At 37.9% G+C, this 23,641-nt stretch overlaps 1 protein-coding gene across 1 annotated transcript in view; it reads right to left on the bottom strand.

Annotated features, from left to right (window-relative positions):
* Positions 1 to 1,238: 1,238 nt before the first annotated feature.
* DMXL2 (Dmx like 2) overlaps positions 1,239 to 23,641 on the bottom strand; it is a 48,070-nt gene continuing 25,667 nt past the window's right edge. The window contains exons 19-44 of the mRNA XM_066328433.1: positions 23,357 to 23,467; positions 22,443 to 22,612; positions 21,789 to 21,886; positions 21,462 to 21,627; positions 20,263 to 20,527; positions 18,537 to 19,624; positions 17,269 to 17,460; positions 16,470 to 16,546; positions 16,063 to 16,193; positions 15,158 to 15,406; positions 13,363 to 13,544; positions 12,917 to 13,047; positions 12,371 to 12,456; positions 11,929 to 12,130; positions 10,635 to 10,752; positions 9,784 to 9,846; positions 9,303 to 9,389; positions 9,102 to 9,223; positions 8,305 to 8,443; positions 7,848 to 7,908; positions 7,644 to 7,771; positions 6,004 to 6,081; positions 5,304 to 5,395; positions 4,692 to 4,744; positions 3,852 to 4,069; positions 1,239 to 2,692 (exon numbers count right to left, since the gene is read on the bottom strand). Coding sequence (XP_066184530.1) covers positions 2,483 to 2,692; positions 3,852 to 4,069; positions 4,692 to 4,744; positions 5,304 to 5,395; positions 6,004 to 6,081; positions 7,644 to 7,771; positions 7,848 to 7,908; positions 8,305 to 8,443; positions 9,102 to 9,223; positions 9,303 to 9,389; positions 9,784 to 9,846; positions 10,635 to 10,752; positions 11,929 to 12,130; positions 12,371 to 12,456; positions 12,917 to 13,047; positions 13,363 to 13,544; positions 15,158 to 15,406; positions 16,063 to 16,193; positions 16,470 to 16,546; positions 17,269 to 17,460; positions 18,537 to 19,624; positions 20,263 to 20,527; positions 21,462 to 21,627; positions 21,789 to 21,886; positions 22,443 to 22,612; positions 23,357 to 23,467 — 4,517 coding nt within the window. The 3' untranslated portion in view covers positions 1,239 to 2,482. The remainder of the gene's footprint in view (positions 2,693 to 3,851; positions 4,070 to 4,691; positions 4,745 to 5,303; positions 5,396 to 6,003; positions 6,082 to 7,643; positions 7,772 to 7,847; positions 7,909 to 8,304; positions 8,444 to 9,101; positions 9,224 to 9,302; positions 9,390 to 9,783; positions 9,847 to 10,634; positions 10,753 to 11,928; positions 12,131 to 12,370; positions 12,457 to 12,916; positions 13,048 to 13,362; positions 13,545 to 15,157; positions 15,407 to 16,062; positions 16,194 to 16,469; positions 16,547 to 17,268; positions 17,461 to 18,536; positions 19,625 to 20,262; positions 20,528 to 21,461; positions 21,628 to 21,788; positions 21,887 to 22,442; positions 22,613 to 23,356; positions 23,468 to 23,641) is intronic.

Below are 23,641 nucleotides of genomic sequence, written 5' to 3'. Positions count from 1 at the left end.
TTACAGTAAGGCATATTCCTAAAATAAAATGTCCCCACATTCATCCATACAAATGGAATCATAAATGAAGGGTATATGGATTTTTGCCACTATTTTTAGAATCATCATACTGCTTAGCGACTTAATCTGTTGTTAACCATAAGTCAGAGACTGCCAATTCACATTCAAATTTTTGAGAGCCAGAGGTGAGAAAGAATAGGAACTTTTTGTTTATAATTTTGTTCTGGTATTTCAGATTTCTAAATTTAACACTAGAAGAAAAATATCTACTGTTGTTTTATGTATCAAGATTCAAAATCATGCTCTTGGAAAATCCCTACATGAATTTTTAAGCTGCCTGTGCATTTTGCTAAAGTTCATGGAATGCACCCAAATACTTAGACACAAAGGGTTATTTAAATCCTGAACTGCACTGAGCTGCTTAATACCTGTGTGATCCAGGCCCTGTCAAAGGGATTTATGAATTTGGAAAGTCTGTGCCTGCAGAACCTTGTCTAGCATATGTGCTGGAAGAATTCCTCTGCTGCAGCTAAGCTCCAGTGTGTGACACAGGGATGGCTGGGCTCTTCTCAGGATACTTGCTGTTATCACTAAGGCCCTGCATGCTAAGGAGAGAGATGCAGAAGGGAACAAAGAATCATAATTAATACTTTGAACTAGTATATACATCAAAACTCACAGACTAACAATTCTATCTATACCTGTATAGAGAGTGTAACACTTCACAGTCCAGAGCTACAGTTCTGTGGGATGCTTGTGACTTTTATGGGGAGTGTGGGGGTTTTGGTTGGTAGTTTTTTTCATGTTTGTTTGATTGTGGTGTTGTTTCAAGAATGGAATTGTGGTACTAATAAAGCAAACATTTTCAGCTAAAACACCCCCAAAGTCAGCAATATACTTGGGCAAACACAGTTCAAGTCAGATGTGATATTTTCTAGATAATGTACCTATCTCAAAGCATGGTAAACTTCTGCATAAAACTGTTGAGACACTTGGATCAACCTCTTGGAGAAGGAAGGAATTCTACCTCTTTTCCTCTTCTTCTTGCAGCTGTGGAACTTAATTCTGTTAACCTTGTACTTCTCAAGAACAGCTGAAAATAAAATGTAAACAGCTAATCTTTTTTATTTTAGTACAGTCTGAGGTCAAGTTAAAGCTAACTCAGGAAGCATCCAGTCAGTGTACTGGAGATTTAGATAAACCTGTTTAAATATAAGGAAGAGTTCTAGAATGAGCTGTTCCATGAAATAAAAGTAATTTATTTAACTTACAAAGGGAAAACTAAACAGTGACATTTACCCTTCCTTCTTTTCATACTTCTCCTACTTCACAGGCTTCAATTTAAAATCACCTTTCTCCAAAGGTGCTTTTTATTCTAGTATATCTTACAATACAGCACAGACATCAAAATTTCATTGGAGGAATAAGACAGTTTGTTAACATTTAAATACATAGACATCCATTCCAGTCCTTGAAGAACATGTTTTTTGTTTACAACAGAAAAATACATCTGACAACAGTAGCTAGTTATATTACAAGCAAACAATATTGAACTCTGCATAGTTTATACAATATACTCTGGTAATAATTTAATTACCAGCTTTATCCACTATTTACTAGCTGGCCACATAAAGCCTGACATTCATCTGAAATGTGGCATTATATGTTCCATTGGTATCCTCTTAACAGCTTCATTTAATGAAGTATTTTCTGGACAAATGATTTTCAAAACTAAAAGCTGACTAGAATGCTGGATGTCTTCACTACAAACATTTAGTGCTTACAATACATTCCTAAAGTAAAGGCAGGTGTCCAATAGAAAACATAGCTCAGAAAGAAAGGAAAATACTGTGCAAATTAAACCCCATCGCATTTAAAAATGTGTTGATGTGCAAGTTACAGTATCAACTGTGCAATAATACTAACTCAGCATAAAGTGATACATCTCTCACAGTACGTCCTTGATTGCACATGTTCCACGGCGTTTGCATCCATTACACTTTCTGCAGAAATCAAATACACTGAGTACCCTTAATGAAAACTAAACTATTTTACAATGAGAAGTTGTATACATGCTTCATTTAGTGGGAAAAACTGGAATAAAAGTAATCAGAATCACGTCAGAAATGCTTACTGACTTGTAAAGCCACAGTGCTTGTGAAGTGACTGACAACTGTCAGGATCTTTACAACACTCACAAAATGCAGCTTGTGGGTTACTGAGCAATAACCCCCCCATGACCAACAACACTGGGTTGAATTCCTTGCTTTTACAATCCAGTACATGCATTTCCACCCCAGTGATTCTTATGGGCATATTCAAAATACACCTGCTGTAAAAGTGTTCATTTTCTCCCCATAATACTTAATGCTTCAGTAACTGCTTTGAAAGGAAACACAATGTTTTCTTTCCACAGTGCACATCACTGTGCTTTTAGCTACTTATAGGGATATTATAGAAACCAGGATTAGCTCACAGAACGCTACAGAATGTCAAAAATGCCTGAAGGTACATTGAAAGCATTGGGAAGAACCCTCATTTTCAGCGTGCCATCTGCTCCACAGGAGAAGATACGATTGCCCTGCACAGTCTCAATCTGGGTGACACCAGCACCAATATTTCTGAAAAGGGATTGCTTAGCATGTTCGTTTCTAAATGAATGAATTAAATTGTAGCCAGTCAGTCTCCACACCTGTATCAAAAGAATGACAAAAGGAGATGAATATTAAAGGATTTGTATTTTCCTCCCAATGTTTCAGATTCCTGGCTGTTCTAAACTCTATTCAGCAAAGATAAAGGACATTTTTTTGTTGCCTCATTGCAACAATTACTACAAGTCCAAGAGTCTTGAGAGGCTCCTGCTGCAGTGTAAGGCTGCCTTACTGTGGACCAGCCTGGTATTGGACAGGGTGAAGCTTCCCTGTGTTACCTGAACTGAGTCCTCCTCCCAGCTTCCCCCCGTGAAAGCTGCAGAAATGGTTACATTTTCATCCAAGATGAGTACTGCCAGCTTTCCAGCAGCTGGAAATGCTTTCCTGCTAAGGAATGCTGCAGAGAGTAAGCTGCACAATTAATAAGCATGCAGAGTGGTAAGAAGCACAGCTGCCTGTAGTGTCCTAAGTAGTAGGAGCCTCATCAAGGCCAGGCCATGAAAGCCCCTATTAAGCAGTCCTCCAGCTAAAAGAAAAGAAACTGTATTCATATTCACCTTCTCTTTACCATGCTGTATTTCCATATTACCTTCCTTTAGTATTCAGGAAAAATGCCCCTTAAAACCGGGACTGTATTTCTGGTGGGCTGTTTTTTTGTTTTTGTTTGTTTGTTGTTGTGGTGTTTTTTTTCTTCCTTTCCTTTTTTTTTTTTTTTTTTTTTTTTTTTTTTTCGTTTGTTTCTTGCTACTCTGACCTCTCAGTAGCTGTCTGGGGCTACAGCATCAGGAGAAAAAATAGAACTTGGTGATACAGAAACTTTACACAATGTTGAAGTTGCTGAGTGCCCCCTGTGTTACAAAGAAATGTCCAACGGCAAAGCCAGAACATTTTTAAGTGAGAGAAAAACAAAGGTAAGATCTCAGAACCGTGCAGTTGGTTTAACCACTTAAAATCAGTCTCACAACCTTAAAAAGGCTATTCTTTAGTGGAGGACAAAACCTACTTGCTTTAGAAGTCTATCACTATATTTCAGTTTACGTTGCAAATATCAAGGAAGCAGGCTGTACATCAAATGTAGGTCTGGGGTTTTGGGGTTTGTTTTTGTTTTGTTACTGCATTTTTCTGGCTGTTTACATATGACAATACACTACTGCACCCAAACACCCTCCTCCAGAACCCAGTTCCTTTATCTGGCCTTACCTTCATGTTGCCTTCAGCCGAGCCCGTGACAAAATAGTCCTCAGAAGGGTCCAGTGCAAGGGCCTTCACAGCTGACTCATGTGCTTGGAAGGTGAAAAGGATTTGCCTCTGTCTGATGTCAAAGATGCAGATATATCCCTTCCTACCTCCAGAAATGAGCAATTGATGCTTAGGTGCATACTGAAGAACTGTGGCACCATGGTCATGACACGTAAAGGCTGAAGAAGAAGGATGTCAGAATTTAATAGATTTGAAACTGTAAGTAGCTCTCAATCTTAAAATGCATTTCTTCTGTAACTTGCTGCCTGAATATTTTCTAACTTTGTAGACACATTCTTTCATATGTATAATCTCTTATCAGCTGACAGCTTATTGCTCTCATAAGAGATAGCGAGATCTAGTGCACAAGAAAGCACGATATGCAGTCTAAGTTACTTTAGAATACAGGGTCATACCTGCATTTAAAATTTGAGAAAATATAAAATTCACTGTATGAAGTTCAGGTAAATTCCTGATTTAAAAAAATATAGTTGATCTTTAGAAAGCTGGTCTAGTGAAAGGTGTCCCTGCCCATGGCAAGGGGAGTGGAAAGATATTATTTTTAAGGTCCCTTCCAACCCAAGCCATTCAATGATGTTCTTTCTTCATACTTTTCCATATAGAGCAGATTAATATCATGTTAGAAAACATGTGGAACCAGTCTGATGCATGTATTAGTGTGTAACACAAACTTAGACCTGCTCCCTAGTCTAAGGTTTTCCCCTTGCCCCAAATGCACACACAAGCTGTATTTCCTTAGTCAGTAAGAAGCAGAGGTTTAATTTTCACCACAGTACTTACCATGTATAAGACTGTTACTAGATGAAACCAAGGTGTCCCAGAGGCACACATTTCTGAGGGAGAAAAAACCAAAATCATTATGGCCTATTGCCAAGTGATTCATGGGGTGACGTCACTACAAAAGGGTTGACATTTTATGTCAGTCTAGAGGGAAGAATTGAACCCTCTCTGGTCACTGGAGAGCATTTGCAAAGAACTAAGAGTTTTAATTATTTTCTTTGCTTTTTTATGCTTCTTAATGGAACTACGCCTTCTACCCTTAAAATGTGTACTGATCAAAGGTTGTGTCAAATAATTACAGAGGTTATTCTTTTCAGAGAAGAAGAATTATCCTGCTTTGCTGAAAAGATTTCTGCCCCCAGCAACAGCATCATGTCAAAGTAGTTGTGTTTGGAATACAACTTGAGAAAAAACTGGTTCAATATTGACCACTCCTCACACAAACTAAACTTGGAAAAAAGCAACTGAAGAAATGATGTTCAAAGAAATTATCTGGCCAAGTTCAAGCTGTAACAAAACTCAGAACAATGAGCCTTAATATGTCAGCCATACAATAATGTCCAAGGGAGATGAATAAGTAGTTTTGAAATTCTTCAGTTTCTTTAAACACACCTGTTATCATTGGATTGTCCCGATGTAGCAACTAGACTTGAAGAGGTTATAAATGCAAAGTCACTTGTGGTTTTACTGTGGCACTGCCAACTCTATTAAAAACAAAACAAAAAGAAAAGTGCAATCTTACCAGTTGTTATTTGCATCAAAAGTAACTACTGTCAATCTGATGTCAGTGATAATAGAACACAAAGAGTCTTTGAAACAAAGCTTAAAAACTGACAGTTTCAAACTGAGAATGGAACAGTGGATTAAAATCCAGTATAAAATGAAAAGATACTACAATAATAAGTGATAAAGAACAAATTCACAGTATAGTGTCTGACAGCAGCCTAAGTTTTAAATTAAGCATGGTCTTCATGTTAAGAACCAGTAAAATATTGAAAAAAAAATTGAAGAATGTATTTTTACTAAGCTTTGGGGTTATAAAGTCATTAGTTGTGGTCTGATTTTTAACTGAACAAGGGAAATGTTGAAGGAGTATTTGTAATTACACTGTAGGTTATAGTACTGGTGCAATTGGTTTTCCAAAGATGTATAATTGAAACTCTGCAGTTGATTTGATGAAGTGTGCCAAATAAAAAGCAGCAAAATCAACTATGTTTCATTAAAGTCATATGCTCTGGGCCTGTCTCAAGTTTCAAAGACTTTGCTTTCCTCTACAATAATAATAACAATAAAAAAAAATCTGTTTACTTACCAAGTAGGGCTTAGGATTTGAGGTGGTTTGGTTTACTTGCCAAATACTTAGGAAACCTTCACCATCAGCAACACCACACTGCAAGGAACAAACTGCATTTATTAGCATGACATGGTGGTTACTGGATGCTTCATGATAGTAAACTGCTGACTTCAGGGAAAAACCCACCTGAACGACCAAACCTTCTCCTGCAAACTGAGTATCAATAACAACGATCGTCAAGTCAAAAAAACCTAGTTTAGAAGCCAAGTGAGTTCAGTACTAATTGTTCTATGGTTATTTAATGATTGATGCTCTCCTCCATACTCAGTTCTTTTCTGGAAATGGAGAAAGCCTGGAAGCTTATCTTTCAAATCCTAATGTTAGATGCTAAAGCTAACAAAGGCATCATTACTTCATGACTCTCCTTGAAAATGCTTAAAAAACGTAAGACGCATGACAGCATGACATAAAAGCATGGTAAGAACAATGGTGGAAAGATTGTAGTAATGAATAGTAAAATGACTGAGCTATATTTATTAACCAAAATGAATAACATTTAATATTGTATATTCTATGCAGCATGTTCTGTATTTTACAAAATAATTTTAGAAATATTTTTTATATTTTCTCTTTTTAGTTGAGTCCTGCCTGAATGACCTTCATGTGAAGCACAGCAACAACAAAGTACATCTTAATTTCTGATTTAAGATTGATACCCACATAATGGTAAGATTGCAATATCTTAAAGCGCAATCAAAACACATTTTTAGAATAAGTTTCAATTACATTCTATGCCACCTGAAAATAGATATGCTGAGAGATACTTTATATTTCCAGCTATTTCACCTTTGCTGTTCTATAGCTATGTACATTTCACCTTTGCTGTTTTATAACTATGTACATCTTTTAATATAACGAAGTTAAATATTTTCTCAGTAAAAATGCAGACAAGACCTGTTAAAATAACAGAATGGGCAACATGAAAAACTGAAGAGGTAGGTATTCCTCCCAATTTCTTTCTCCACTCTTCTTTTTGCATCTCATATCCTTCATAGAGTCACTTCTGGCCAAAGCGTGTCTTTTTGTACTCTTTCTGCTCTCTAGTCTAGTGGAGTACACTCACAGCCTTCAACTCATGGGCTGAATTAACCCTATCTTCCAGGTTCTTATAGGTAATGCATTCTGTGAAAACAATCTGGGCCAGAATGCAAAGTGGGAGGCACTGCTTGAAGATCTATGCCTATACTGATTGACAGCTGGACAACCTTGGGGGTCTTTTGCAGCCTTAATGATTCTATTATTGATACAAGTGTGCATCCATAAAATAAGAAATGTCTGCAGGTTTGTTTAAAATATTTAATTTTAAAAGGTCACCATATAGGAAGACAGATTTCTGAAGAGGGAGAACAAATAGTGTGAAAATGTGGCAAATAGGATATGGGAGAGCAGTGTGGAGCTGAGAGAAGAGGAAGGAGAATAAGGGTCAGGGTTTATTACAAAGCTCCCACAAATGCACAACACAGTATCATTGTTCTAGGGCACCCTAACAGTTTTTGCATGGCAGCAGTTAAAACTGCTTCAGAGGTCACAGCACAAGCAAACATTTCCTTATGAATAAAAACTCCAACACTCCCCCTCACCCAACATGCTGTACTTACCTTATTTCCCTGGGCATTGAAATACATCCTCGTCACCCTGGCATTCCCAGCCTGCTGGAAGCACACCAGCTGCTGTGGCCTTGTCCACTCAAACATTCGGACACTTCCATCTTGTGCTCCTGTAAGATCTAGGATTAAAAGATCATCATTAATGGTACAGCATTTTGTAGAAAATTATTAATTCTATACTAGTGATTCACTTACAATACTGATGGACTGGATGTGAAGCCATTCTCTTGACGTTATTCAGATTTCTTTTAATCAGCTTTTTATGAAACAAAGAAAAAATAAAATAATTTTGAAAAAGGCATAAAGACACTATTCAATTTTAAGTATACTATTATGTAGTGAGTGTCCCCTAGTTAAAGAAAAAATCTCTTAAGGTATTTAACATTATTTGAGTGGTCCTACATCAAAGTTCCCATAAGAAAGAAAACCACCCAGATTGTCCCATTATTTTCTATATTACAATAATTCTGTGCCACAGTATATGAGAAAATACTTAGTTTGGCCTATCTTTTTGGCCAGGTCTTGGTCACTATTGGCCTTTTATGTCAATACTGGATGGACAGTATGATGACTAACGCACACTGGGTCTCTCTACTAAATAACAGACAATAAACAGTCTGCTCTCCTGAGCTGCACACACAGGAGTACTCACCACACCAGCTCCAGTGCTGGTTTGCCCAGTGCCTAGCCAGGGCATGGATGGAGATGGCTGGATCTGACTCACTCCAAATGATGGTGCAGTTGAAGAAGCCAGTGTTGTGGTAGAACCACGGAAGTCAACGTCATCAGAACTGTAAAAGAACAGTTCTTTTGATTTAAACAAATGCTTATTTGCTCCTAATGATCTTTGCTTGTTTCTGAAGAGCTTAATGGTAGTGGGTAGAGGAAGTGACAATAGTGAGACAATAAATTGATACTGCTGTGCTTATGGAGTACATATTCTTTCCATGTGCACCAAAACTTTGCATGATTAATCTCAAGAGATGATCCCAATACAAGAATATAAGCTCCCTTGAGAAGAATATTGTTGGGCTGTTCCTGACCTGTGTGTGTGCAGTGTGCAGGGAGCTGGTACAGAGGAGTGCTCCCTGCAGCTGATGCATTCACAGCTCTCAGCACAGGAATGGAGGGAATGGGAACAACCAGCACCAGCCACCACAGCTGCCCTCCACACTGCACTGATGCAAGGGAACTGCAGGGTGTCCAAGGTAGCACTTCCTCTATTATCTTATGCACCACATGGGGTTTTACTTCACTGTGCCATGCAGGCATGCCTAAAGATAGTAATTATTATCTTGCTTTCCCTCACTTGCAAAGCAATCTGTAACCTACTGAGAAGAGTAATTAATGTTTTTTGTATGCTCCATTTGTGCTTACACGGGTAATATAGATGCAGCCTCACAGAAAATCAATACTCTTACTAATATAACCACAAAGAAACAGTCCTACCTTTTAGATTCTCTGTCATATTCTTCCCCAATCCATATGAATGACTGAGCAGCCAGCAGAGCTGAAATATCAAGTTCTTGAACATCATGTGTAGATGCCAAAACAATTTCATTGCTGTTTGCCTACGCAGCACAAATACAAAATTTATTCTAACTATAATTAAGATCTTTTATTACATTTCTCGTAGTATTTGAGGCTTACCTTGTTAACTGCAAATGCCATTATCATATCTGATTCTTTGTGAATGATTTTAGCTTTTCCCCCAGGGTATCCAAGATCTGCTTCAACCTACAAAACATTTATAAAAAACCTCAACTAGTGCAAAAATCCATTTTGTAGTGGTACATTCAGAGTGCAAAAATCTATACAAAATTCATGCAAGAAAAGTTCAGTGGCCTTAGCATTGTTTCAGTAGCTAAACTTTAGACTTCTCATACTCTTTGGTGTTCTAGAAGCCAAAAGTGATATTTGAGTGTAAGAAACACGAAGTTGTGTGTGCAACACTATTTACAAGGTGTTCACTCATCCCAATTATCAGGACATCTGAAGTTAGTTCATGGATTAAAAGCCTGTCACACAGACTACACAGAACACACAGCTTCTGTTAGTCACATTAGAAAAGAAAAGCCAGTTCCACAGAACTTTTAAGAATGTGCTAGAGGTTTGGGAGAAGGGATACTACCTTGTTTTTGTGATCTTCTGCTACGCAGTTTTGTTTGACCTGCTCCACACGATCTTCTACAGACTACATAACATCACATAGTCACAAACACAAAACACATGCACAAACAAATATAAAAAAAGAATGAAACATTCCAAACTAGATTTTAAAGGCCACTCTGTCAGTAAATGATGACAAATGTATTTTTAACTTTTTATAAAAGGCACAGAAACTAAGACAGGAATCTAAACAAACTCACTTAAAATGTAATGCCTCCTAGATGAACACAAAATGTATGATATGGTAAATAAATGGAGGAGTAATACACACACAAACTCCATACTTACAGGAATTCTAAAAGATATTAAATAATATACTTATTTCCCATGATATTTACACGTTGGCTTAAATTTTTAGTTAGAACATAACAGCTGCAACCGGTACAATTTGTAAAGCCCCATATTATATATTACTATATAATATTACTTTTATATGTATATATTACTCATGCATATATACATATACACAAATGAATAGCACATTTAAATTTCTTTTTCAGTATGACACACCAAGAAAAAAAAAAGAATAATCAAATTTCTTTGCTTATTGCTGTTATTGCAAATGTTCTGTTTATCAAGATAGCATTCAAATACATGAAGGTGAGATATGTTGTGTTAAAAAATATTTGGTTCAGTTGATATCCCAATCAACAACATGATGGTCGTTTTGGTTTTGAAAAAAATCCAAACATTGTTAAATAAGAGAAACTGAAATGTCAATGAAAAATGGGAAGAAAAATTAAATACTGAGGAGACTGAGGAACAGTTATAATTGAGCTTTGTTTTTGAAAAAACATTACATCCTTTGTTTACCTCACTCTGCTTTCTTTTCTTTGTGAATATATATCTTATGAAAGTCTCCTGAAGAAGTTCTTGCTTCACAAGAAAATGCCAGAGTCTTTTTGCTGGAAGAGCTGAGTAATCCTTTGATCTGGATAAAGCAGAAGAAGGAAAGAAACACAGAATATCCAGAGTTAGAAGGGACTCTAGAGGATCACTCAAGTCTAAGAATTCCACTGTGTGCCTGAGAGTGTTGACCCGACACTTCTGGAACTTTGTTGGTGGTGTTGTGCCCAGTAGCCCAGGGAGCCTGTTCCAGTGCCCAACCACCACGTGGGTGAAGAATTTTTTTCTGATTACACACCTAAACCTCCCCTGACACAGCTTCAGGGCATCCCCTTGTGTCCTGTCACTGTCAGCAGAGAGCAGAGATCAGTGCCTGCTGCTCCTCTTCCCCTCAGGAGGAGGCTGTACCTGCAGTGAGTCTCCCCTCAGTCCCCTCCAGGCTGAACAGACCAAGTGCCCTCAGCTGCTCCTCACACAGCTTCACCTCCAGACCCTTCACCATCGTCACTGTCCTCCTTTGGATGCTCTCTAATAGTTTTATATCCTTATTATATTGTGGTACCCAAAACTGCCCCAGCACCTGAGGTGGGGTGACCCCAGAGCAGAGGTGGACAGCCCCTTCCCTAGCCTGGCTGGCCATGCTGTGCCTGATGCATCCCAGAATATGTTTGGCTCTCCTGGCTGCCAGGGCACCGCTAAGTGATTTTGCACTGTTGACTCAGTTGTAGTTTAATATATTGAGAAAAGCAAGCTATTTTTGAGTCGAAAACACAGTTCAGTATCTGCATTTACAGACACCTCCAGGCATGACACTGTCTAAACACAGGAGCATTAGCCTTAAAAGGACCTTAGTACAACTGTCTTTCTCCTCCTCCAGACATCTCATGTATTATATAACTCTCCTGCTGCTGGGATAGGGTGAGAGACAACTGCTACTGAAGGAATAGTAAAACAGGTTGAATAAGGTGTTCCCAGCAGCAGCCACTGCCCTCCATTCCTACAACCTCTGCTCTTTCCTCATTTCCCTTTCTTTTTGCAGCTGTGAAAGGTGCAACAAAGTAAAGGCTACTGCAGGAGAGAGGCTGCTGCATAAGAATGAACAAAGGGATGTGTGAAAATCATTTCTGCAGAACATTGGCTATTAGACCTAAGAGCTAAACAACCTTCGTTTGGCTTTGTTGGCTTAGACAACATGAGGAAAAAATGCTCTTTAGAATCTCTGTAATCAGAGAGTGTGTTTTTGCTGGGAAAAAATACTTACTTGAATGGTGTGTTTTCAGGTTCAATCATCGCTTTATTGCGGAGAATAGCTGGTCCTGCCCCTACACCAACGTCACTGGGGTAAGTATTGATGTAGTTTGGAGGTGGGCCTTCAAACTGGTCCATTCTATCTTGAAGAATCTGTTCCCAGTGTTCTAAATTTTTTATTACAGCAATGCCCAATGGAGATGTTACAGGCAGATCTAAACAGAAATATGAATAAAGAAAGGCTCAGACAAAAAAACCCCTAAGTTATAGTGAGTATAAAATCCCCATAATAACACAGCCACCTAAAAGGTTTCCTTGAAAGGAAACTTATATGTTGACAATTGTAATAAATAAGGTATTTAATTATCTGAATTTTAAAGTTAGAATTAAAACATGAAGTCTGACAGAAAGCCGCATATACAGAAAAATAAAATGTAAAGCAGAATTTAGCATACCGGTGAATTCCAGACCAGCAATGGGGAAGAAGTTCTTAATGTTGTGCAGAACTAATTTTACCATTGTCAGATGTAGAAGAGCCCAGCTGTATAAAAATAATAGATTTAGTCATGTTAAAAAAACATTTGGAGTTATCTACAGGGTATTTTTCTTCTTCAAGCAAATACACAGGTTATAAAGGTTCTATTTAACCTGCACCTCATTCAAAAACTACATGCTTGAACCATTATTCTAGAGCTGGCATTGTGGTACCTTATGTTGAGTCTTAAAAATGAAAATGGGTGTTTCTCAGTTGTTTTCCCCTCCCGAAAAACTGCAAACCACACAACTTTAACTTCCTAATCCCTTTTTTCTGGAAAGTAAATGGGGAACTGTTATTGTGATGAGAATTTCTAATTTCTGTAATCCTATTGCCATAGACAAGTCTGCCCACAGTACTAAAATTGCTTGACTTACGTTGGATGGTGCCATATTTTTTTTTTAATTTGAAAGCAGAGGTAAGCATATGACATAATTATTCTAAAGCAGTGACAATTTCTGCTGACCTGTAAGAATTGGCATCTGTGTGCTCCTGGATCTGCACATCGGAGAGGAAAGCATCATCCTCCTCCTCATCACTGTGAATGCTTTCATCAGAATCATATATAACACCACTGTCTGACAAAGGGAGAAAGGGCTGCAATGCAAAGCAAAAGTCTGTATAAAAACAATATTCTCATCTCTTCTCTGACTTCATTTACGACTCTCATAGAGTTTAAATGACAGCAATTTAACCTATAAGCTAATGTCCCAAAAAATAAAAGTAATATAAGTGAGGGGGAAAAGTGTTAATCACTATTATTGACAAGAGCATGTTTTGAAAGTGAACTAATAGACTTGTAGGTTTTTTATCTTTTATTATGAGGATAATATTCTGCATCTTACTACTAAGAGTGCTCAAAATTTTCACTTTATTTTTTGTCCTTAAAAACTTAAAGAAATTTTCAATTACCTTTGCCATAAAATAGTCCCACATGCTGAGTTCAGGAGGAATAAACTTTTCTTTGTAAGAAGGTCTTTCTGCAGGTACGGGTGGTGGCACATTGCTGTCTTTTACTGGTCTTCCTGGCACCAGCATTCTCATGTTAAACCGACGGCGGTGTTTATCCATTTCTTCTGATGGAAGAGGAGGTGCTAAAATCAGGTAATTAAAAACGCTGGTATTAGTATTGCATGTTCAAAATGTCTGTATTTTATAACTGAAGCAACTAACACCACTGTTATTGGTACTAATTTCTACTGATTTAGAATCGAAGCCAGTGTAAATAAAGTAAGTGTAATCATAAAGTTTCATTTTGATAAATTCAATAACTGTGGCATTTAGATGCTGAATATATTATGAAAAATACATTTTACTTCACAGTTACATACTGGATAAAGTTCTTAGGAGATGTAGCTTTTAAAAAGTCTTTTAGCCGAAAAATTTCTCAGGAAAGAAATAAAGAAACTCAGAAACTTTGTTGAGAAATAAAGTAATATGTAAAATATCACTACACAGTATATGCTGCTTAATTAACAGTTACTCAAATATAAACCAAGGAATTCTTAGGGTAGCAAAGAAAATTTGAAAGACTGGCTTTTTGACAACTGAAGTCTACTTTGAAGTGTTACAATTTAAAATGCCTTAATAGTAACCAAATATAAATTTGGAATTTATTTTTCAAAGTGTTACTGGCCAGGCAACATTGAAGATCACACTTACTTTATTACAAGCGAGCTAGGTATTCAAAAACTATTCTGTTTGTCCAAAAAAGCCACTACCAACATTCATCTACACTGCAAGTCTTTTACAAACCTTCTTTACCATCCTCTGAAACATCAGAAGCTGTAGCAGCTTGAGGGTTAAAGGAAAACAGAATACATCTCAAATGAACATGACTTACAGAAGTTATTCATGCTACAACCTTATGAATATAACTACCCTAAATGAGTTTAACTTATTATATGAACGACAAATACCTGTTGTGCATACTTGTAATAGTGCAATGCCTTATTACCATTTGGTTTTATATTCTGTGGAGGGAATGTCTAATTTTTGCATAAGTTGCAAGCCTACTGGTGATTTAAAAGTCTGTGTGATTTCAGTACTGCTGAAATTTATCACAAGTGGCTGTATCTGTCTTAGTCTTCAGAGTCTGAATTCAATCTCCACTTTTGCTTTTCCTCATGCAGCATATTAACACTTGCTCATCATATGTCTTTGTAAAAATCCTGGGTTTGGCTGGAGCTAACAAATGCATGAGCTGTTTTTCTGCCAGATGAAGCTGGTATTCCTCCTCTGTGGTCTTGTGCTAGGTGAAATCCTAGCAACTAGGATTTCAATAGAAACTGATTTCAGAAAGACTGTTTCCTAATTACTGCAGTCATTAAATAACAACACTCATCTCCCGTACAAAAACCCATAGGTATTAACACTGATTTATACCATCTGGGTTTTTTCCCCCTAAAAATAATGGCTGGAAGTCTTGAAAAATGTTGTAAGTAAGCAGCTAATATTACTATTGTTACTATAATAACTATACAGTTTTTATGGCAAACTCAAAATGTGCTGGACGCCATTACAAAGGACAACTGCAAGGCTATTATTTGTTTCAGCTTTTTAGTTAACGTAACTGTTTTCTTGCCAGTAATTTCTTAAATTCCGCTTGGGTCTTTAGAAGGAAGGAGGGAAGGTTCCCCTAGCAGGCTGGCAGAGGCGTGGAACGCAGGCTGTGAGGATGACCCCTATCAGCACATCCCACGCATACCTGGGATGTTCTCGGACTGCCGGCGGGGTTTGACGAGCAGCTTGACGCCCCCTCCGAAGACGGCGGCCCACATGCGGCTGTTGAGCGGGTGCGCCGCCAGCCGGAACAGCTCGTTACACGAGTTGGTGGCCAGGGCGTGGATCAGGAGACTCAGGTACACGGCCACCACAGCTTCACACAGCAGGATGTTCAACTTGGGTTGGTCTTCGTCCTGAGCTGAACTCAAGAGGTTGATAAGTGAACTCACACCTGCAAAGAGGAAAGAGAAATTCTCGGATTAAATGAGTGGGAGGACAAATGGAGAAAAAGAAAACTCTTTACCTTTACACTTTGTGGTAAACACTAGTAGCGACATGATGCTTTTATTCACATGAAACATGCTATCAACAGTTTTCTTAAAATCACAAAGATCAAAAATATAAAAAGCCTTCTTGAGTCTGGGACTTTTGCATTGCACTTCTCTGCAAATACTATGGGCAGTTCAGTGTGCCTATGAAATTCCTGCACCATTTCCACAGCGGATACTTGTACATCAGAATCAGCTGCTTTGATGGCTTTACCCAGTACAGCATACATGTGAGACAGTACTGTGGAGACAGTAAGAAGTAGCATTGCTGGGGTGGGTTAGGCAGACTGGAGGAAAACGTTTTGGGGTGACAAATTGTCATTAAGTTTATCCTAAAGATCATGGTCTCTTCTTCAAGCAAGATGTTTGCCATATACAAAGTTCATTTTTATTTGTTTTGATATGTGAAAAAGTGAAAGGCTGTTACTGCTTTGAGAACTAAGTTAGAAATATCTGTCATTGGTTACCCACTATTTCATCCCTCATACAGGACAGTGAAATAATTCTGACACATGGAGCTGGTCCAGTGGAGCTAAAAATAACCTTATTTTAGTCTCACCAGGCCACTGAGCAGGAGATGAATTTGGAGTTGCGTGCTCTTCAATGCTTTCTGTCCTCAGTCTGCGTCGATCACTCAAAAGCAGTCCTTGATAAACCATCCCAGTAAACTGATTTGCTTCTGTTTGACTGCTACATACAAATAAATTTTTTTCTGATGAGAAAGTGAGTGTCCCAAGTGAGAGTGCCATCATATTTTCCTACTGTTTATTGAAAAACCCTGAATGGTTGGTATTATTTTATCTGTGTAAAGTTGATATCAAAGTTAGCAATGTTTAAAGTGGACAAGTATCTTTACCCATACATAAGCATTTAATCCCTTTTTAAGTCACATGCATGAAGAATTTCCATTTAGGATGCAAAAAGTATACTGCAAAAGTAGGACTGTATGAAAACTTCCCTCTTTACCTGTAACTGTGGCTGTCACATAGCGCTTGATAAATGGATGCAGAAAGCGAAGCTGCTAAAGAATGAAGTGTGTATACCTAAAATAAAGAGAACCAATAAGCTATATGTGTTATATAAAAGATGAGTAAAGTACATTTCTTTTTAAATGCTATTGGAAATGTGTTCTGCAGGACTGTCCAAGTTTTAAAGCAAATGCAAGAAATAGCAACTGAATGCTACTTTAAGTTTACAGTACATGCTTAGAAAATCACAACTGTTTGTTCAAGATAATTTGATGGCAGTCAACACCTTCTAATATTATGTCAAGATAATTAACTTGATTCTAATACAGAAATGCCACAGTAAACAAGCATATTGAAGCAGTGATTAAAGATGTCCTGTTATGACAATGAATTTTATAGACTGGTTCCTGGAAGCTGTACTGTATAACACAGCAGTTCAGTGTAGTAATAGCTACTCAGTATACATAAAACACAGTAAGTTTGTGTAGTCATGATATAATAGTTTATCTAAAAATCTTTTTTACCTCAGTTATGTGCTTAAAAATTCCATTAGTCTTCAGAAGTAACAAAATAACTGGTTCTGCCTCACAATGCAACAAAACCAGTCCAGTTCTTAGAAAGAGGAAATGCAAGCATTTCTTGGAAAGTTCAATGAAATCCACAGTGTGAAGAAAATGGTACTGTCCAACTGTTAAAAAAGAAAACTTTCCTAAACTCACCCTGAGCTCATTCCTGTCTTTTCCTACTATCTTTCCATTTCATCAAACATTAGGCCTTAGATTAAAGCTATGAATTACCTTGACATCTTCAATATTAGGATGTGGTGGTGACTTCATCTGCACAATAGTGTAAAGTATATCATGGATGTGGTTGTTTAAGTACAGCACAGGATTAGCTATCACAGTTTTTGTGGATGCTATGCTTGCAGAAAGCAGTGGTAGTGTTGTGGGTAGTGGAAGTGGAGACTGAAGTTGCTTTACAGTAGTTTCCTGTTTAAAAGAAAAGACTGTATTTAAAATCATTGCTTTGAAAAAAAATTAAAAAGAGAGAAAATTTTACGTCTTAAATATATTTCCTGTTTTTTTTTTATCCTCTTCCACTGCTGTCTACTCAGTACAGACAAGATTTTACTGTCAAAAGCAAGTTATTATTTACTGTAATAACAAAGTTCAGATCTGACAGCCAAGTTTGCTGGAGCACATTTTGATTTTATGCAGGAAGAGTATTTTCATGTAATTCACTAGCAAGTGTGGAGATTGTCTGTTAAGAACCACTAACTAAAAATATACTTGCAGTATCACAAGTTGATACAATAGTCATTGCTCTGAGTTTAGCAATAAAGACAAATCTGTACTCATCTGAGTTTCTCAAGGGGAAACAAAAAGAACTGTAAAAAATGCTTTAATATACCTTCTAAGCCAAGTACCACCAAAACAGCTGCCTGTTGCTCCTGTCTGAAACAGGAGATATCTGGGGCTAGAGCATGTTAAAAGACTTGCCCAGTATCAGATTATCTGCTGTAGCTCAGTGTAGTAATTACCATTTACTGTAAAACATCTCCTTTTGTAGGAAATGTAGAAAATGCCATAACAGAGTAACCAGAGTAGTACCATGTCTGACTTTATATTATTTGTAGAGCCCTGAAGCTAAGACCCCATTCCTTTTAGCTCCTTTTCATGATCTGCAGAGGTCTAGGAATGAGATTTTATTTCAGTAACTGTGAATTTAATTTATTATATAGGTATCTAAAAATTGTGACCAAAATTACGTCACAGTAACACAAACAACACTGCAGCTACAATATGAAACAGCAACAGTTATATTCCATAATCATAAGTAACCTGATCCTCAGTGTCACATAGCAGATTCTTCAGAACCAAATAATCCATATTGGGAAAAGTAGCATATTTAAATAGCAAGTTCTTTCTCCAAGAACATTAAAATGATCACGACCATTAAACTTGCAGAACATTAGCAGCTCTAGGCACCAACTCATGCATTTGACATAACTGAGAATCTAGAACTGTTCACATTCATTAATAGAAACGAGCTGAATTTGCTTTACCTGCTGCGACTCCTGCAGCAAGAACTTCAGCTCCATCCTTACAGATGCTAAACCTCCACCTTGTGCCCCATGAAGACTACAGTAACTGAGAAAAACTCTGAGCAGAGCTTGGTTCTTCTGCAGCCACCACTTGCGCCTCTCAGCATGTTCTCGCTTTGCCTGCAACCTCCGTCTTTCGATCTGGTGCCGTTCGTACGAGCCAATGTCTGGCTTGTCCATAATGTCTTCGGGGTCCAGTAGATCCCCATTTACTTTGGTATATGTTTTACAGTAGTCTTTGTCCCCTGTGTCGTGGTTGCATATTTCGTGCATAGCAGCAATCTCTTTTTCCAGCCAGTTGTACAGCTGAAATCTCAGCTTTCCCCCATCCACTTCATAACCCGTAGCCAAAGTCCTCAGTTCAGTCATAAGGATTTTCAAACAGGCTCTGAACTTCAGTTGCTCAGCAATAACATCAACCTCAGTGTCTCCTGCCTCAGAAACCTCTCCATGTGGTGTTTGAGCCATGCTGGTGTCTGAGGTCCTCTCATCTTCACTCTTAGAATCAGATTTTTTCATCATTATCCCAACATCCTTGTCTTCTTCATCTGACCCATTTTTGTCTTCACCCCAGTCAAGAGTAAGTGGCTCATCATCAAATTTTACTGCTGGTTGACTCCAGTCAAATTGTGCTGAAGAGTCAGCAGTACTCTCCAAAGCAAAGGAAGTTGAAATGGGTTTTGACCAGTCTATATCACCACTTCCAGCACCATCCTGTAGGGCTTTGGAATCTGAAACATCAGCTTGGATTGAAGGACTGGATGAATCTTTTTCTCCAGTTACAGCAGACTTTTTTCTTATCTTTGGAATTTTGGAAAGGACTTCAAGGGCTAGCACAGGGCAGCCTACTTTAAAATGAGCATTTGCAGTAGTGAAGAATAATTTTCTTTCTATAAGATTAATTTTATCAACAAAGCTTTTCTCAGTTTTTAGACCTAAGGTGGCCAGAGTTCCTTCTGGTGAGCTGAAGTATCTTCTGATTAGCAAGGGGTGGGTCCGAAGATAGTTGTAAAAACTGAACACCACAGGATTGCAGGATTTGACAATAACTGAGGAATTGAACAGATACAACATTTATTGAAAATGCCTTTTAGATGGTATTATTCTGTTTTGCAGTTATTTCCTGCATTAGAGAGTTATCAAAACACACAAACAAAGACAATTTTGGGTCTAGTTACCAAAATAAAATGAAATCATTACTTATTCCTCACAAAAAGAATAAAGGTATGAGCTGGATGAGTAGAAAGACACAAATTCTATTATTTGCCTCGCAGTTACATTGCACTCAGCTAAGGTAAAAGGCAGCTGAGATGACCATCCAGGTAGAGATTTCCCCAAGGGAATTCCTACAGGAAATATGAAACCTATGTAGCCACCTGCCACTTAACGTTAATCTTGAAGAGATGGGATAGGAAATCCTGCTACAATACTGCTAATTCCTGGAAGCAAGAATAAGAATTTAAGTCCACTGGAAAAAAGACCAACCAGCGTCCATTACTAGAGAAGTGCCAAACAAAGACAGCTTTCCTGAGCTTACTTGATAGCAGGAACCAAGTTTGGTGTCAGTGGGTTGAAGACAACCCTTGGAAAGAATTGAAAACAGATATTTATATTGTTTTAAAGCATTCCTCCCACCCTTCTTTTTCTTATTAAGTTTTCCTTATCAGATTAATATTTTTTCCCTTACCTGGGTTTTCATCATCATCTTTGGGTGTTTGTTCCAACAATGTATCCAGTGCTCGTGTGTAATCTTTCATTATCCAGTATGCAATACTTCTCAGAAATGGATCAGAATGCAACTTAGTACAGCTGAATCCAGTTCCATCCTTCTGGCAACCCAAAATCTTTTCATAGAGAATGGAGGTGTACGTGACAGAGGTTTCAAACTCTGATTCATACAAACGAGCAATGACCATGGCCAACTGGATGTCTTCCATTTTCTCAAGGCACACCTGAGAAAGCAGTGGGGACAAAGTTGTTTCATGAGGGAAAGGGAGTTCTGTAAAATAAAGTGAATAGCAATACATGTTTGCAGAACAAATAATTTTTTTCTCCTCTTATCTGTTCTTTAAAGGATAAATTAATCTCCAGGTCAAAAATATGGTAAGTGATATATATCCAAGTAACATTTTCTTCTGTTTGGAAAGTGGTGCACTTTTGTCTAATTTAGGGATTTTAATATGCATAGCAGTACATAGCATTAAAAGGTAATATGGCAGAAGATAAAGATGTCTATTTTTATTCTATCTAGTAGAATAGTTGCACACTCCAACTTTCATGTTACATCACTGATAAGATATTTTTCACACCATCCTGTGCAGAATTACATCTCTGAGGAAAATACAGACAAACATACTGTAAATAAATAGGCAGGTATTCTAAAGATTCTCTAACTCTCATCCTCTCCTGACAGATACTGCTTAGCTTATGACCCTTCTCACAGCTCCCACCTCCCTTGTGGCAAGCAGCATCATAGCTCCACTAAAGAGGGATCCCAGAACTGCTTCAGAAGAGAACTCTTGACTTCTTTTTTTTGTACCAATAGGTCATGAGAATAGCTGGAGGTACAACAGAGTGTTACAACTTAAATGTGCAGCTCAAACAAAGTTTTGCAGAAGGGTCACAGCTGGTACTCCCAAGAGTGCTTCCATTGAGGAATAGTGTATCTGAACAATTATTCTGGCCTTCAAATCAGCTTCCCAGTTGCTTTTCACAGTAGTGTGGAGGTAAATGGTATGTCTGCAGGGCACAAGGGGGTCCTGTGTGGACATACCATCCCATTTGTGCTGCCACAGTTTGTGAAGACTTCAACAGAGAACAGCTTGTAAGGATGCAGTCACATAGGTCAAATTAGAAACTGAAACTTAATTTCTCAAAAGCGGATACCTCTATAGCATCTTTTAGTGAACCTGCTAGCAAGAAAAATGCAGCTGACTGCTCAAAACGTTGTTTTCCCAACAAAGCAAAAGCATTTTTTAAAGCAGCTTTACGCCATCGGTCTTCATTGAAGTTGTGGCTGAAAAAGGCAGTCATCTTTTCATCATGCTGGGACCTGTATAAAGAAATGCAATGTATAGAGCTATTTATTATGTACCTTAGCATACTATCATTTGAACAACATTACTTGAAATCAAACTCTACTCTTGAATGAGTTCTGCTTTGCATTCCTGGTTCAATTAGGATTTAATCAAACTTCAAGTTAGCAGAACTTACCTAAACAGACCCCACACCACTGCCTTTTTCTTCATAGCAAGGTAAAAAAGTGCAGCATCTAAGGCATCATTGTTCCTCTGGAACGAAGCTTTTGCAACCTGTAGCAAACAAAGCCTACTATTATCAATGAAAATATAAAAGCTGCTTTTAGCTAGATAACCCGTGTTTGTCACAGAGGATGACCAGGTAGACTGTATTATCTCTACAAAGCAGCAAAGTAATTTCTGTGAGAATGTTTTATTCTTCTGTAACAGAGCTCTACACTGCAAATGCTTTTAAGAGTCAGAAAAACAGCACTATTGCAGATAGCAACCCCTCCCAAGCACAGTGCGACATTAGGAATGTGCAAATAAAAATATTTTCTTTAAAATTGGTACAGTAACTCATACTATTAGGTGAAATTCCGCTAGAAATCCATTATTTAAAAATACTTAAGCTAATAACAGTTTTCCTTGAATGAACACTTGGGGTTTAATATAGGACTCTCATGTAATTGGATTTGATTTGTAGTACTAGGATAATTGTTTTTGTCCTGGATTCTTTGATTAAACTGTAACATTTGAAACTGTATTTTTACATTAGATGACTTGGAAAATGCATACAGTAGGCCCATCTAACAGCATGGAGCTAGAATCTGTAACCAGTAAATGGTACCTTCTCGATGCACCTTCGCAGAGTGTTGATATTCCTGACCCACCAGCCAATGCCCATAGCTCTCAGTTCAGACCACTGTGGGTCCCCCTTCTGGATAGCAGGAATCATATTGATCAACTCCTCCTCAGCTTCAGAATGGAAAGCCCATGCAAAATGGCAAGTTGACAGGCCTAAACAATGACATAAACCAATACAATTGAGAAGACTAGGACTTGCCAATAAACAAATGGAGTATGTCAGGGATGCAAAATGAGGTCTCCAACCCAAGAGCTGGGTACATCTGAGAGACACAAATTTCCTCAAAAGGAAGTAGAGCTGCTAAAGAAACAGCTGAAATATCTTTTTCCTTCTTAGGGATGTCCTCTCCTCTGCACTTCTTTCATCACTTCCCAATACCCAATTCACAAATATGCAAGAATTATATGTTGAAGGACTGAAGGAAAAATATTTTGTTATCACAGAAGCAGACCCATTTTGGGACAGAAACTTTCTCTCTACTCTTTAGGTGGAACTTCTTTTCTTTTCAGTATTTCACAATAGCATTTACTCAGACTGAGCAAAGAAAAAAAACTGCTCTGATGAAAACAATAGAATATTTTTTAAGATAAACCCATGCTCATGTCAGTAAGTGTCTTAATTCTTCCTGCAGAAGCAATAAATTACATATTCAATCTGTGTTTTATCTGGTTGGGGAATTTATTCAGGCCTGAAACTGGACAGGCCAGAATCTTCTACTCCAGAGCTATACTTTTTTTTGCTATTTACAGTGCATGTAAGGAAGCCTACACCAAGCCTTTGCAAGATAATGGCCTTCATGAAATAGAAAATTAATAAGCAGATAATAGAAATATGACATTATACACCAAAGGTAAGCAGGTCCTGTGAGTGAAGCCATCCTTCCCTGTGAGGGTTACCTTGGTGCAGCAGCTGGACACGGTACAGGGGAGGCAGGGATGTCAGCAGGCAGGTGTGCAAGCGCATGGCCAGCAGGTACCGGAGGCCACATTCATCTAAGGTATCTCTCCCTGTGCCAGAAAAACACACTTTTCAATATGCAGCTGACTACAGTAGACATATTTGCAAGTTATCATAACAGTGTGTGAGGAATGTACGTTTCTAAGGCTGTTGAGAACCTGAACTATGAGTTATTTATTACTTATATCTGTTTTTCTTTCCTACTGTATCTAACCTGAATAAGT

This window comes from Sylvia atricapilla, chromosome 13 (genome assembly GCF_009819655.1).
Source record: "Sylvia atricapilla isolate bSylAtr1 chromosome 13, bSylAtr1.pri, whole genome shotgun sequence".
Classification (NCBI taxonomy): domain Eukaryota; kingdom Metazoa; phylum Chordata; class Aves; order Passeriformes; family Sylviidae; genus Sylvia; species Sylvia atricapilla.
Note: the sequence above shows the minus strand (reverse complement) of the source record. Positions and strands in the feature narration are given on the sequence as shown.